At 26.9% G+C, this 13,265-nt stretch overlaps 1 protein-coding gene and 1 long non-coding RNA gene across 9 annotated transcripts in view; one reads left to right on the forward strand and one right to left on the reverse strand.

The window, feature by feature from the left end:
- The window catches only part of LOC127289513 (caspase-3-like), a 30,505-nt gene extending 17,685 nt beyond the window's left edge, over positions 1 to 12,820 (reverse strand). For 4 of the 8 annotated variants that reach the window (XM_051317486.1, XM_051317485.1, XM_051317487.1 and 1 more), the window contains exons 1-5: positions 12,564 to 12,819; positions 1,629 to 2,172; positions 1,170 to 1,462; positions 876 to 1,068; positions 473 to 598 (exon numbers count right to left, since the gene is read on the reverse strand). In XM_051317486.1, coding sequence (XP_051173443.1) covers positions 473 to 598; positions 876 to 1,068; positions 1,170 to 1,462; positions 1,629 to 2,169 — 1,153 coding nt within the window. In that variant the 5' untranslated portion in view covers positions 2,170 to 2,172; positions 12,564 to 12,819. Of the gene's footprint in view, positions 1 to 472; positions 599 to 875; positions 1,069 to 1,169; positions 1,463 to 1,628; positions 2,173 to 11,399; positions 11,608 to 11,627; positions 11,762 to 12,178; positions 12,198 to 12,563 lie in introns of those variants that run through there. The other 4 variants (XM_051317481.1, XM_051317484.1, XM_051317483.1 and 1 more) reach the window with 4 other exon arrangements.
- Positions 5,872 to 9,279, forward strand: LOC127289515 (uncharacterized). Its single transcript, XR_007844175.1, has 3 exons — positions 5,872 to 6,230; positions 7,367 to 7,593; positions 8,777 to 9,279. It is a non-coding gene; the product is annotated as an uncharacterized LOC127289515 (long non-coding RNA).
- Positions 12,821 to 13,265: the final 445 nt, after the last annotated feature.

The raw sequence follows: 13,265 nt of genomic DNA on the forward strand, positions 1-13,265 counted from the left end.
ATATTAAAGATTTTTGGGGTCGCTGAATCCGAATTTGAGGTCAGATTTAAAAAATTCAAAATGGCGGACCCAATATGGAGAAAAAATTTTTAATTGATTTGATTCGTTCAAAATTCGATACTTGGGGGGTTTTTTGGGTCGCTGAATCCAAATCTGACCTCAAATTTGGATTCAGCGACCCCAAAAACCCCCGAGTACCGAATTTTGAACGAATCGAATAAATTTGTAATTTTTCCGCCATATTGGGTCCACCATTTTGAATTTTTTAATTCTGACCTCAAATTCGGATTCAGCGACCCCGAAAACCTTAGTATACACATTGACACTCAATTCTAATTATGTTTAGTATTTTTTTTCTAATATGGACATATATGTCCAAAATCACAAAGGTGGCCCGACTTTTTTTGGACATATATGGGCCATCGACAGTCAAGGGGTTAATTACAAAATATTTACAAATATATCGATGTACCTAAATACTCCCCTTGACAAGCTTGGACTAATACGATTTTCACTACGTTTTTTAATTGCATAGTGCAAATTAAATTTCTTATATCATCAAGCGACAAAGATTTTCCATCTTTCGTGACAATCGTTCCTGTAAAATTAAAGTTTTTAATTAGTCAAAAAATTAAATTAACAATTATACAATTGAACCTACCAATTCAATAATAAATAAATTTTTTTGTAAAAGTTGTCGTTGTTGGAAAAAAAATTGTTGGGAAACTAATTTTAGAAAAAGTATCCTATAAAAGCTCTACCAATAGAGCGTGCGTCCGAGCGCAGATCGTGTTATTGAATTAGGAGATTCAATTATATAATAAAAATTGATAAAAATATCATTTCTAAGATTTATTATACAAGCAGATTCGTACTTTTCTCGCCATGACTCAAAATACAAAGAACAATACAATCGTAATTCTTTTTTGTGTAATTGCTGAGAGATTTTAATTTTTCACGAATTTCTTTTTCCGTCAAATTCTTTTCAACGATAATGTCATATCCAAATTTTTCGAAAGTTTCTTTTAACTTTTCAACATCTTTTTGAGATCCCTCTCGCTTACCCCACTGAAAAATAATTCCACTAATAATAATTTGATTCATTAAATTAATTCGATCGAATACATTTTCTCCACTTTTTATTTGACAGATTATTATTAAATTCTTACCCTTGTGTCAAATTTTTCTTCATTTATAATAAAGCAAAGACCTTTCTTAAAATCGTAAATTTCATCTTTATTTTGAACAACTTTATTAACTCGCGTTTCAGTAAAACTGTCATCCATCGGTAAACTGTTATCTAAGCTTTGCAAGGCGTCTTGCATATTCCTTGGAATTTTTGAGATTTCATTTCTTTTTTCTCTTTCATTCCAATTTTCTAAACTTAAATAAGTTTTACTGTCAATGTCAAAATGCATTTTTTTCAGATGTTGTAGAAGTGTCTTTAAATTTCCACTCGACTCTAAAACATTTGTATATATGTACAAATAATTTAGGTAATTAAATTAAAATTAAGTCCATGTTATTAGAATTGTAAAAATTCGAATTAAATTATTTATTTTATAATAAACTAATAATTATATTTTATATAATATAATTATTAACAAATTAATCATTTTTAGTACTACCTGAAACAGTAATACAATTAATTTGGATCCAATGAAGTAAATATAATTCCAGTTCCTCATGATGAATATCAATTCCTTCAAATTGACTAACTAATTTTTTTGTCTCTTCGTCGCTAAGATCGTCGCATAAAAAGTAAAGAGATTTCAATACTCTGTTTAAATTAGGGGAAACTTCCCTTTCGTTAATTTGAAATTGTTTTCTAAAAAGTTCTTCTTCAGACCCCGTGAAACCCAATTCCCTAATGACTTGAAAATTCTTTATTAATAGTAATGACTCCAAGAGTTTTTCTTCCCAATTTTCTTTATTAATATCCATTGAGAACCATTGATAAAGTACATTATTTTCATATTTTTCCAGTAAGTCTGTAATAATTTTATAAGCTTGCAATAAATTCTTCTCTGATGTTGAGAGAAACATTATAGAAATTTTTTCCTGTCGATCAAGATTGTTCTCAATAGTTGGAAATATTGTAAAATTTATTTTATCTTTGGACATATTTGCCATTTGCGAACAAGAAATTGCATCTGTTTCGAGACTCATTTTCTGAAATTAGAAAAGATTAAATTTTTTAAATACAAAAAATATTTAGTTTAGTGAAACATTATTTTTAAATTTATATTAATTAACATTTATTATACTATAAAAAAATAATAAATTTTTTTATAATAAATATATTTTTTTTTCTATTACATTGACGACGTATGAGAATTAAAAACAAATAAATTAATAACTGCTTTTAGAAAAAATTATTTACTTCAAAAAAAATAGTAGACTTTCGCAAAATCATTTATTATTTTAAAAAAATATGAAATTCGATAAATTTAAATATAAATATCATTTGAAATTTTATCTGAACCTCATGTATTTTGTATACATTTTATTTACGCAAGCACTTTAGAAAAATCGAATTTTTTTTTGTTGCCTAAATAGTCCCTCAGGGTGCGTTAGAAATAATATCCTACTAGTTTTAAGTCGAAAAAAACATGGAACTTTTTTTTACATGGCAACAGTAAGAAAATTTAATATGATTGAAAAATGAATTCAGAAAGCGCAAATAACAATCTTATAAATCAATAGTCGGAAATTTTTGAGGTCGCAAATTACGAATAAGATGTCAGTTTTCAACATTTCACAATGGCGATTTCAATATGGCGTACAAAAATATTAAAAATTACTCGGTTTTATATAAAATTTCTTGCTAGGTGAATTTCGAGCTCGCTGATTACGAAGTTGATTTGAAATTTGCAATAATTTTAAAATTTAAAATAGTGGTTCCAATATGGCGGACGAAAAAATTTAACGAATTTATATAAAACTTGTTGCTAGGGGGTTTTCGGGGTAGCTGATTAAAATAGAGATTATAGTTGTAGAAACATTTCTAAAATGTTGTAGTGATGATTGCAGTACAACAATTTGTTTTTGCCTAAAACGTTTTAGGAACATTTGCAACGTTGAATCCGCCATTTTAAATTTTGAAAATCTGACATCATATTTGTAATGAGCAACCCCAAAAATCCCCGAATAACAAGTTTCAAGCAAAACTGACCATTTTTAAAAAAAATTACGCCATATTGGATCCGTCATTTTCAATTTTAAAGAAAAAATGAAAAACTAACATCATATTCGTAATCAGCGACCCCGAAAACCCTCTAGTAACATGTTTCATGTAAATCCGATAAATTTTTAATTTTTTCGTCCGCCATATTGGATCTGCCATTTTGAATTTTTAAAAATTGACATGGGAATTGTAATCAGCGCCCCCGAATAGTAATTGGCGGAGTCAATTTTCTTTGAAAAATGAAATTTTTGTTATAAATGACATGACATTTTGACAAAAATCGATATTAAAAAAATAAATAAAAATAAAGGAAAAAATTATTTTTTAGTTTTTACTCTCTTGGGCAATTTTTTCTTCTTTTCTTGTATTTTTATAAGAAAGATGAAACTTTTTCTAACCAAAATATATAATAGCGAAGCTGGTAAAACAGAAATTTTCCGAATCTAAAAGTCCTTACATTTTAGACGTGATATTTTAACATTCTGCGTTTCTTCTGAAGCGATTTTAATAGAGATGTCTACCGTGACGTCACCTACGTTGGTAAAGTCACAGAAAGTAGAGCGATTACCACCGTGGCCCCGAGTTTCCATTGGCTTATGAAAAGATTACGGTGATTTCGAGGTTTTTTTCAAAGATTTTTTTTTGTATGGTAAAAAAAATATTTATTAGTTACCATTTTTTATAATAATATATACATCTTAAAGAGTCGAAATTAATTTTTTTAAATACTCTATTAAAAAATGTCTGCCAAAAGTGGTACACTTTAAAAGTTTGACATTTTTCGACAAGAATTTTGCAACTTAAATTGTTTATATAACTTTTAAAAATATTAATGGATTTTAAAGACCCTAGTTTACAAATTTCCAGTTTCGAGAAAAACGCGTTTAAAGGTTTTTAAGTAGAAATTAAACAAAAAAGTGATTCTTACTCAATCGTCGATTTTGGCTCTATACATAGTTCCTTTTTCGGCATCTAAAAGATCATTTTCAAGTAATCTAATGCTAGTCAAGTAGCAGTGAGTGCAGTCTCTGACAATGAGCCATTTACTGCTACCCGACCAGAATAAACGCGTGCATTCGCGCGCTCGGTAAATTGTTGCATGTTGCTACTCAATTTATATCAGTTTTAGACCTTGGAAATACTTTAGACGCAGCTGCTTAAATTCCATAAAAAAAACAAGATTTAATAGCAGGATATTGAATATTTTAATTCTAAATTATAATTGTAATATTTTGCAAATATAATTGCAAAATTTTCAAAAAATATTCGCTTGAAAATCGTTACTCGGGGGTTTTTGGGTCGCTGATGAAGAATCCGGTGTCCGTTTTTCAAAATTTATAATGAAGGATTCAATATGGCGGACGAATTTTAAATAATTTTAAATACCAGAACTACAATATAATGTATTACACCGAGTTGTACATAAAAAATGCTCTCTTTTAAAAAAAATGTACGTTATAGCATCAGCTTATACACTTGAACCTTCCAATTGTGTAACTCATTTAGCGCTCGGCCGCACGCTCTATTGGTAGTCGGGTAGCAGCGAGGGAACCATTGACGCTCGCTGCTACCCGACTACTAATAGAGCGTTCGTCCGATCGCTAAACGAGTTACAGAATTGGGAGGTTCAATTTGATAACGATTTTGAAAAAAAAATTTCTTAAATAAAAGTAGATGAAAAAGCAAATTGTCTGGGTCCGAGGGACCCAGCTCAGGCACGTCGAAAAATTTTTTGAAACCTTACCAACCGATGGTAAAACAGGTTTTTTAAAAACTAAAAATATAAAAAATTACCGACATAGACATCTACTTTACCGACTGATAGTAAACAGTTTCTTAAAAAATGAAAATATAAAATTTAACAACACAAAAATCTACCTTACCGACTGGCGGTAAATAAATTTTATGGAAAATGAAAATATACAAATTAACCGACATAAAAATCTACCTTACCGATTGACGGTAAAACAGGTTTTTTTTGAAAAATTATAATATAAAAAAATAACGACACAGAAATCTACCTTACCGACTGATGATGAAGAAATTTTTTGAAAAATAAAAATATTTACCGACATAGAAATCTACCTCAGCGACTAATGGTAAAACAGGTTTTTAAAAATGAAAATATAAAAAATTACTGACTCAGTCGGTAAGGTAGATTTCTGTGTCGGTAATTTTTTATATTTTCATTTTTCAAAAAAATTTTACCTACTTTTTTTTATTTTGCAAAATTTTTACCATCTTGTTAATTTTTAATCATCTACAGTGCAACCCACGTATATTGGATTTCAAGGCACTAGGAAAAATATTTCGTGTAAGCATGTATCCGATATATCAGGAGAAGTGTTATATCCCAAAAAAATTTCATTTAAAGTGTTTTTTCTTATCAAATTACAACTCAAAGGCAATAAAATTTTAATAATCTAAAATAAATGTAAAAGAAATAAATTATTAATAATTATAAAGAAAAATTATTAAATATAAATAAATAATAAATTATTAACCGAAAAAAATCTCATGTAAGCGGGAATCCGAATAATGCTGGTCCCATTAACTCCCAATTCGGAATTACCGGAATTACTGCCATCGATGGCAGTGAACAGCTACTACGTTCATGAGAGCAACTATCGACAATCTGTTCTGCGTTGACCTTTATATTCAGGCGAGTATGCCCCTCTATGTTATATTCAGTGTTTAAAGCTATTCGAGATTTTTGATATTCGACTTTCTTGAATTCGAGATTTTCAGTAGACATAAATAAAAACAAAATTCTTTACAAACAACAAATAATGTATGTACATAATTATTTAAAATGAAAAGATGCTGTTGTGTGAAGAATTGCAAAACCCGCGGCGAAAATAGCGAAGACGAAAAATTAATTCTTTTTAAAGTACCCGCTCATGATCAAATAAGAGAAAAATGGGAAATTATTTTAAATACCAAAATAAGTTAATCATCATTTGTTTGTCAAAAACATTTTCACAAATATGATATAAGAACGAGAGAAATTATTCGTGACTCTGATGGCATTGTTATATATTTCGTAAGTATATTTATAATCTAAATATTCAGTTGTAGTTATTGTCCTTTGAGGATCAAATTATTATCTTGATTCTGTACTAGAAAATGATAAAAAAGTTGCAAAAAAATATTCATCTTTAAAACAAGAATCCTATTTAAAATTTTATTTCATGAAAAATGTTTGAAATTTTTCAGAGCTGTAACTATTTTTTAGGATTTCCTAAAAATTTGAAGTTTTGCAGATATTTTAATAATATTGATATAATTTAGTTACTATTATTTGACGTAAGTGATTTGTTTTCTATATTAGATATTTAATTTACAAATTTATACATAAAAAAGGTTAATATTTTATTGTTAAATTATCACTTGAAGTTAATAAATTAATATTTATTTCCTGTAATTCGAAACTAGACAGATGGAACTTAACTTTCTTAAATAAAAAAATTTTAACTTATTTATATTTCCAAAACGAAGCAAAACACTTACGTCAAGTTTTAATCGGAACTAAAGTTTATCAATATTAAAATATCTATAAAACAACAAAGTTTTAGGAGATCCCAAAAAATAGTTGCAAGCAATAAGATTATTGTTTTAAAGACGAATATTTCTGTAACTATATCATTTTCTAGTATAGAATCAAGAAATGTATCCTTTTGGTAAGTCTTAATGTCAAATATTAAATACTCTTTGGAGAATAATATTTTTTGAGAAGTACAAAATTCGAGGTTACTAAATAAGTTCCAAATCCTCCTACTTTTGATTATTAATTTCTTACAGAAAAAAAAATAAAGCCATAATATTATGATTAATAAACTAAGAAAATGTTCAAGTTTATCATATTTCAAAATTAAATTTTTTAAAATTAACAAATTTTCAATTGAATAATTAAAAAATATTTTAAACAATTAAATTTTAGTACTTGATTATAATTATTGAAAATAATTAACTTGGCGAAGAATTTTAAATAAAAATTTAAAAAATAATTGAATTTCAGAGGAGTTAAAGTCCAGATTTTTAGAATTCATTAAACAGGAGATTTTGAATTGAAAATTTTAGTAAATTTGAATAGCTGACGACTTTTAAAAAAAGAAAGAACAATTTTTTTTGCGTGTAGAGCGGCTTACTTAATATATAAAATTGAAATATGTTTTTCAGTATCCATTTAAGCAGAAAGTACTGGTAAAAGGAAGTTTGCCTTGCAATCACAGTATTCACAGTATTGCAAGTCACAGTAAGAGAAATGAGATACCAAAAAATCAAAATCTGATGCGAATAATGATGAAAATTGACTAAGGAATATAAGAAATGTAGAAAAATGAGTTGTCATTATTATTAATAACATTATTATTAATAAGCAATCTAACGAAGAAAAAGCTATAATGGTAAAATTACAAACATTACTGATTGTCTGATTTCAATTTGCACGAAAAGTTATTACGCGGTAAAGTTATATAAATTTTTTATGTCAAATAGATGCGTACCGTTAAAATTTTATTTATTTATCGTATAATAATATTCTAAAATTATTTAACCAATTATGATTAGAATTACTTTAATTGTTAATTTTTTTAACTGATTTTTTTGAAAAGAAAAATTTCAAAACTAAAAAATATTTATATATTATTTTACTTACACTGAGAGGAACGATTGGTTGTGATTACCATTTCGTTAGTAACTCGGCTGAAAAAACTTGTACAAGAAAATGTACAAGTTCTTGTACATGTTCATTAGTGAACTTCTACATTTTCTTGTACATGTTTAAGTAATATTCTTGAACAACTTCAGCATCCGGAATTGAGACATGTTCTTGTACATATTTTTTTGCAGGTTTCATGTACAAGTACTTTTACATGAACACGTTTATGTTCTTGTACAAGAACATTTGTTTAAAAATGTTCTAAAAAAAATTGAAATTTTAATAAGTTATAATTATTAAGAGTCTGCACTTATGCATGCTAAAAATTATTGCACAGCTGTAACGGCTTAAGAAAACTAATGCGCAGCCTTTAAAGTTTTTAATTTTGAATTTAAAAAACATAAATGAACATGTACAAGAACATGTTTTACATCTGGTACAAGAAAATGTACATGAAACCTGCACAAAAAATATGTACAAGAACATTTTCTTGTAGAAGTATATTTTCTTGTCCAGGATCTTGTACAAGTTCTGGTACAAGAACATGTCTCAATACCGGATGCTGAACTTGTTCAAGAACATTACTTGAACATGTACATTAACTTGTACATTTTCTTGTACAAGTTTTTTCAGCCGGGAAGAGTATTTCTGCTAATTTATATTAGTTACTGTTACCATTTAGTTGATCAGCCTAACCATTTTGGTAGTAAGGTAACTAATTAAATAGTTATTCCAAAAAACTAATTATTTAAACCAACTAATAAAATAATTATTCCAACCAGTAAAAATAGTAACCACAACTAATAAATTAGCAGCAGTATAGTTTACTATCTAAAAACAGTCATCTCAAAAATGGGAACCTCAACCATTCTTTTCTTTCAGTGTAAAAAAAACTTTTCCATGAATCTAAACATTTTTGTTTATTATAGATAATTGTCAATGGTAAATTTGAAGTGTATTTATGTATTCTAAGGAAAGAATAATGAAGTATCTACACGAAAGGAAAACTTCCAATACTAAAGGAGTTCGAGGAATTTCTGAGTCGCTAATCAGGAATTTTAATTTAGTTTAAAAAAAATCAAAATGGCAGATCTAATATGGCAAACGAAAAAAGTCAAGATTCGATCGGATTATTGTGAAACTTTTTATAAAAAGATTTTAATTATGTTAAATACAAATTTTATGACACAAAAACCCCAGAATAACAAGTTTCATGACAATCTGAAAGATTTTTTATTTTGAGTTATGCATATTGAATCCGAAATTTTGAATTTTTAAAATCTGATTGTAAAACCTATCTGGAGCACGATTTATGTACTTTCGATGGTAATCAAAAAAATGTTTTCCCATCGAACTTTATAGATTTAAAAAAAAATTATGAAAGATCTTGTGATTTTGCAATTGAATAATAAAAAGAAATAATAAACAATTATTTAAACTTTTTTCGATAGCATATTCAAAAAGAGTACACTTTAATACATCGGATATGGTATTTTCTGAAATTAATGGTTACCTTTTTTATAAAATATCAGAGCTTGGAGTTAGAAGAAGAATGCAGTGCATTTGGACATATACTTAAGTTCGAAAATTTTGTTAAAGCCAGATAAAATCGGTATAACAATGACAAAACTTTAAAAATTTTAATTTATATATAATAAATTTTAAAGAATTTTTCAAGTACTTTTGAATAGTTGCAACAAAATTTTCAAAAAAAAAATATTTTCAACCTTTTTTTTCAAAACTAATCCTTATTTTTCTGTTCTTACCCATTTGGGCAAATTTTTTTAGTATTTCCATTGAATTATAGAATTTTTCATTTTAAAAAATTTTTTCTTTAAAAATCGTTTATCATAAACGTTGCGTACTTCAGCTTCGCTTGAAAGGTGACATTTTTTCCAAAAAGTTATGTATAATAAATAAAAAGGAAGCAAAAAAAAATTGTTCCAGTGCAAGTTCCACTCTAGGGTAGTCCTTATAAAAACCAAATTTTCGAATTTTAAAGTTCGTAACCCCTCATTTTGTAAAGCATCGAAAAATAAGAGATACGTATTTTTTTAAAATTAATATTTAATGGTGCATCAAAGCACTTGAATTTTTACATGTATTTTGCATGGGAAAAAAACGTTTTTTCGTAGATTCGCTATGAAATGATGAAAAATGAATATTATTTTATCGGACTACTCTATTTTTCTTGATAAATGTTCAAGGAATAAGATCCAATAATTTATTTATGAATTTTTCAATAATAACTATTGTTTGAGAAGCCCCAAAAAACCCCTAAAAATGCAAAATCAGGGAAAAATCGTTAGAAAATGTTTATTAATATTTTTTATAGTATTTTTTGCAAGATTTTTTATTTACAACTTAAACAAATATTATTAAATGTATTTTTAGATCATTTTCAATTTGTTTAAACAATATATTGTTGTTATTGAAAAACTGTTGTTAAAAATATCTGGAAAATGATGTTTTTTTTTAATTTTATAACTTTTATTGACAAGAACTGCGATAAATAATGGTTTATTTAAAAAAATTTCAACAACAATTGTTTAAACACATTATTGTTGCTATTTCAAAACTAATGCTTAAGGGGAGATTGCGGTGATTTTTTTCAAAAAATCGAAATTTTTTTTTTTCATTTTTGGTTAGTATAACTATTTAAAAACACGGAAAAATTAGTCTAAAGTATTTCCAAGGTCTAGAACTGATATAAATATTGAGTCGCAACATGTAACAACTCACCGAGCGTGCGAACGCACGCGTTTATGCCGGTCCGGTAGCAGTAAATGGCACAGAGGCACTCACTTCTACTTGACTGGCATTAGATTACTTGAAAATGATCTTTTTGAAGCCAAAGAAGGATCTATGTATGTAGCCGGTATTGCCGATTAAGTAAGAATCACTTTTTTGCTTAATTTCTACTTAAAAAACTTTAAACGCGTTTTTTTCAAAACTGCATATTTTCAACTTTGTCACACTCTCATTTTAAAACTATTCAACCAATTAATTTCAAATTTGAACAGTATGTTCCTTACATGTATAGTTTTCGTGTAAACTAGGATTTTTAAAATCCATTAATGGTTATAAAAGTTATAAACAATTTAAGTTGCAAAATTGTTGGCGAAAAATGAAAAAAGTTAAAATGTATATTTTATCATAAAAAATTGTTACTAATAAATTTCTTTTGTTTTACTATAAAAATATATTTGAAAAAAGCCTCAAAATCACCGTAATCTCCCCTTAAATGTATCTACAAAGTTGATTTCCCACTTAATTTTGCAAGTACTTCTGCTGTATATAACTGCAATAGTAAGGGAGTGTATAGTCAGGGTTGAACATAGTTTTGACTTTTCTCTATAACTTCCCCTGTAGGCAGAATTTTGAGATTTCTCGCATATATTATGGTTCGAAAGATCTACTAAAATTTAATGTTTTTACTGAACATTGTAAAAATATTTGACCAAAAGTTTCGGAGTTATAGTCAATTAAAAAAAAAAAAGTAGTCATCTGTAGAAAATCAATTAAATATGCAGATAAATGATTAATAATGACCTTCTGAAAAGTGAAAAAAGATTATCAAAAATTTGTATTTCCTTTCTTTCCAATGGAAATGAAGTTGCAAGAACCCCCTTCATAATTGCAAAATTTTTTGGTGGCTCAACCCTGACTCACGCGTCGTTTAGCGTCACATCACACACAAAAATATACGCGTGATCCAAACATCATATTACGTTCCACATTTTCATATAACATCTTAATGAACAATTTTAGTTAAGTTACTTTGTTTTTGACATATTTTTTCTGCACTTAATTGTCTTCTTTTGAAACAACAAAAAGTTTTTTGTTGATCGTATAGCACTGACTCGCATAATACGTCTTTATTGTTCGCACACTTCAATGCAACGTATGTATGTGAAAAGTTCCCTGACATTGCTAACAAATACTTACATACAAAAACAGATAGCTCTAGTGTGATAAAACAAAATAAACGCGATGTTGCTCAACCCTGACCACTGTCCAACACTGACTACTCTCCATCTTAAATTTAAAACTTAATTTTCAATTGATAAAACAATTTAATTTTTTTTTATAAATTTAATACTTTTGGATTTTCTAAAAGATATACAGTGCGAATTATTAACTGTGGACCAGCATATTCCAAAAAAGTGGAGGAGCGTGCATTTTTCATTAATTTTTATTTTTCAATTTTTGAAATTGTTTAACCTTGATCGTACATTACATTTTTGAATTTTAAATATAAAATTTTATAATTTACTTTAAAGTTTAAAATTATAAATGTTTTCTTTTAATGAAATTGGGAAAATACTAACCTTTTACGAATTCATAATTTTGGCAAAAGCAAAATGATTAAAAAAAATTTCAACCACTTTTTAAAAATTATATATCTTATCTAAAATGGGAGAATTTTTACTTAAAAATGTTTTAAATAATTGAACTTTAGAAAAACTTGATAAAAATTATTTGAATTAAAATGATTAATATTATTGAAAATTATTAACTTGTCGAAGAATTTTAAAAATTAGTGGCGAGTTTTGTAAGACTTATACATATTTAAGATTTTTAGATTTAATTGAATTTTTGTACAATTGAATTGTATAAGATTTCTTTTACAAGTTACAAGTTGTTTTTATGCACTTTTAATTAAATTAATTAAATATACGTTTGATGCACATGACATCACTGTACTTTACTCACACAGGCAAGAATTTTCCTTTATTGTCGAAAAAACTTTTCCTTATAAAACTTTAATTACACATTTAAAAATTTGATCTTTCACAAAAATCATTTGACTTAATTTTTCAATAATATCTTTATAAAAAAGCTATAAATATTTATAAACACATTTTTTATTTCTTTCTATTTAAAGTATAAAAAATATTAAAATATAACAAAAGATAAGCGGGAAAATAGCAGCATTGTTACCACTACTAAACATAACCACAACCTAACCTGACTTTCTGACGTAAGACACGTGTACACACTTATTTTTTACATACATAATATATATATATGTCGTGAACGTTATATTAAACCGCTTCTTGGAAATGATAATTTTTTGTAATCAAAGGTCTTATTTGTTAAAAATCAAATCTACTTATAGAAACAATTAATTTGATCAAATTAATTTAAAATATATAAATTAGATAATTATAATTACATATCGTAAAGAAATGCAAAAAGTTTAATTTTATTTTATAATGGTAATTTTATACGCTAACAATTTTCTCACTATTAGTAAAAATTCGAAAACTAATTTAAATATAGTTTATAATATAACACACGGTGGGTCTGAATAAACCCAAAAGTGCTTGCGTATCAAAATTTCTTCCTGATTTCTTTTCTAGGGTGTCTCCTGATAACTTTGAGCCCAAAAAAGAAAAAATCGCTTGGGCCCTT

The sequence above is a fragment of the Leptopilina boulardi genome, unplaced genomic scaffold, assembly GCF_019393585.1.
Source record: "Leptopilina boulardi isolate dan_hultmark-lab unplaced genomic scaffold, ZJU_Lbou_2.1 LbouV2_44, whole genome shotgun sequence".
In the NCBI taxonomy this organism is placed as follows: domain Eukaryota; kingdom Metazoa; phylum Arthropoda; class Insecta; order Hymenoptera; family Figitidae; genus Leptopilina; species Leptopilina boulardi.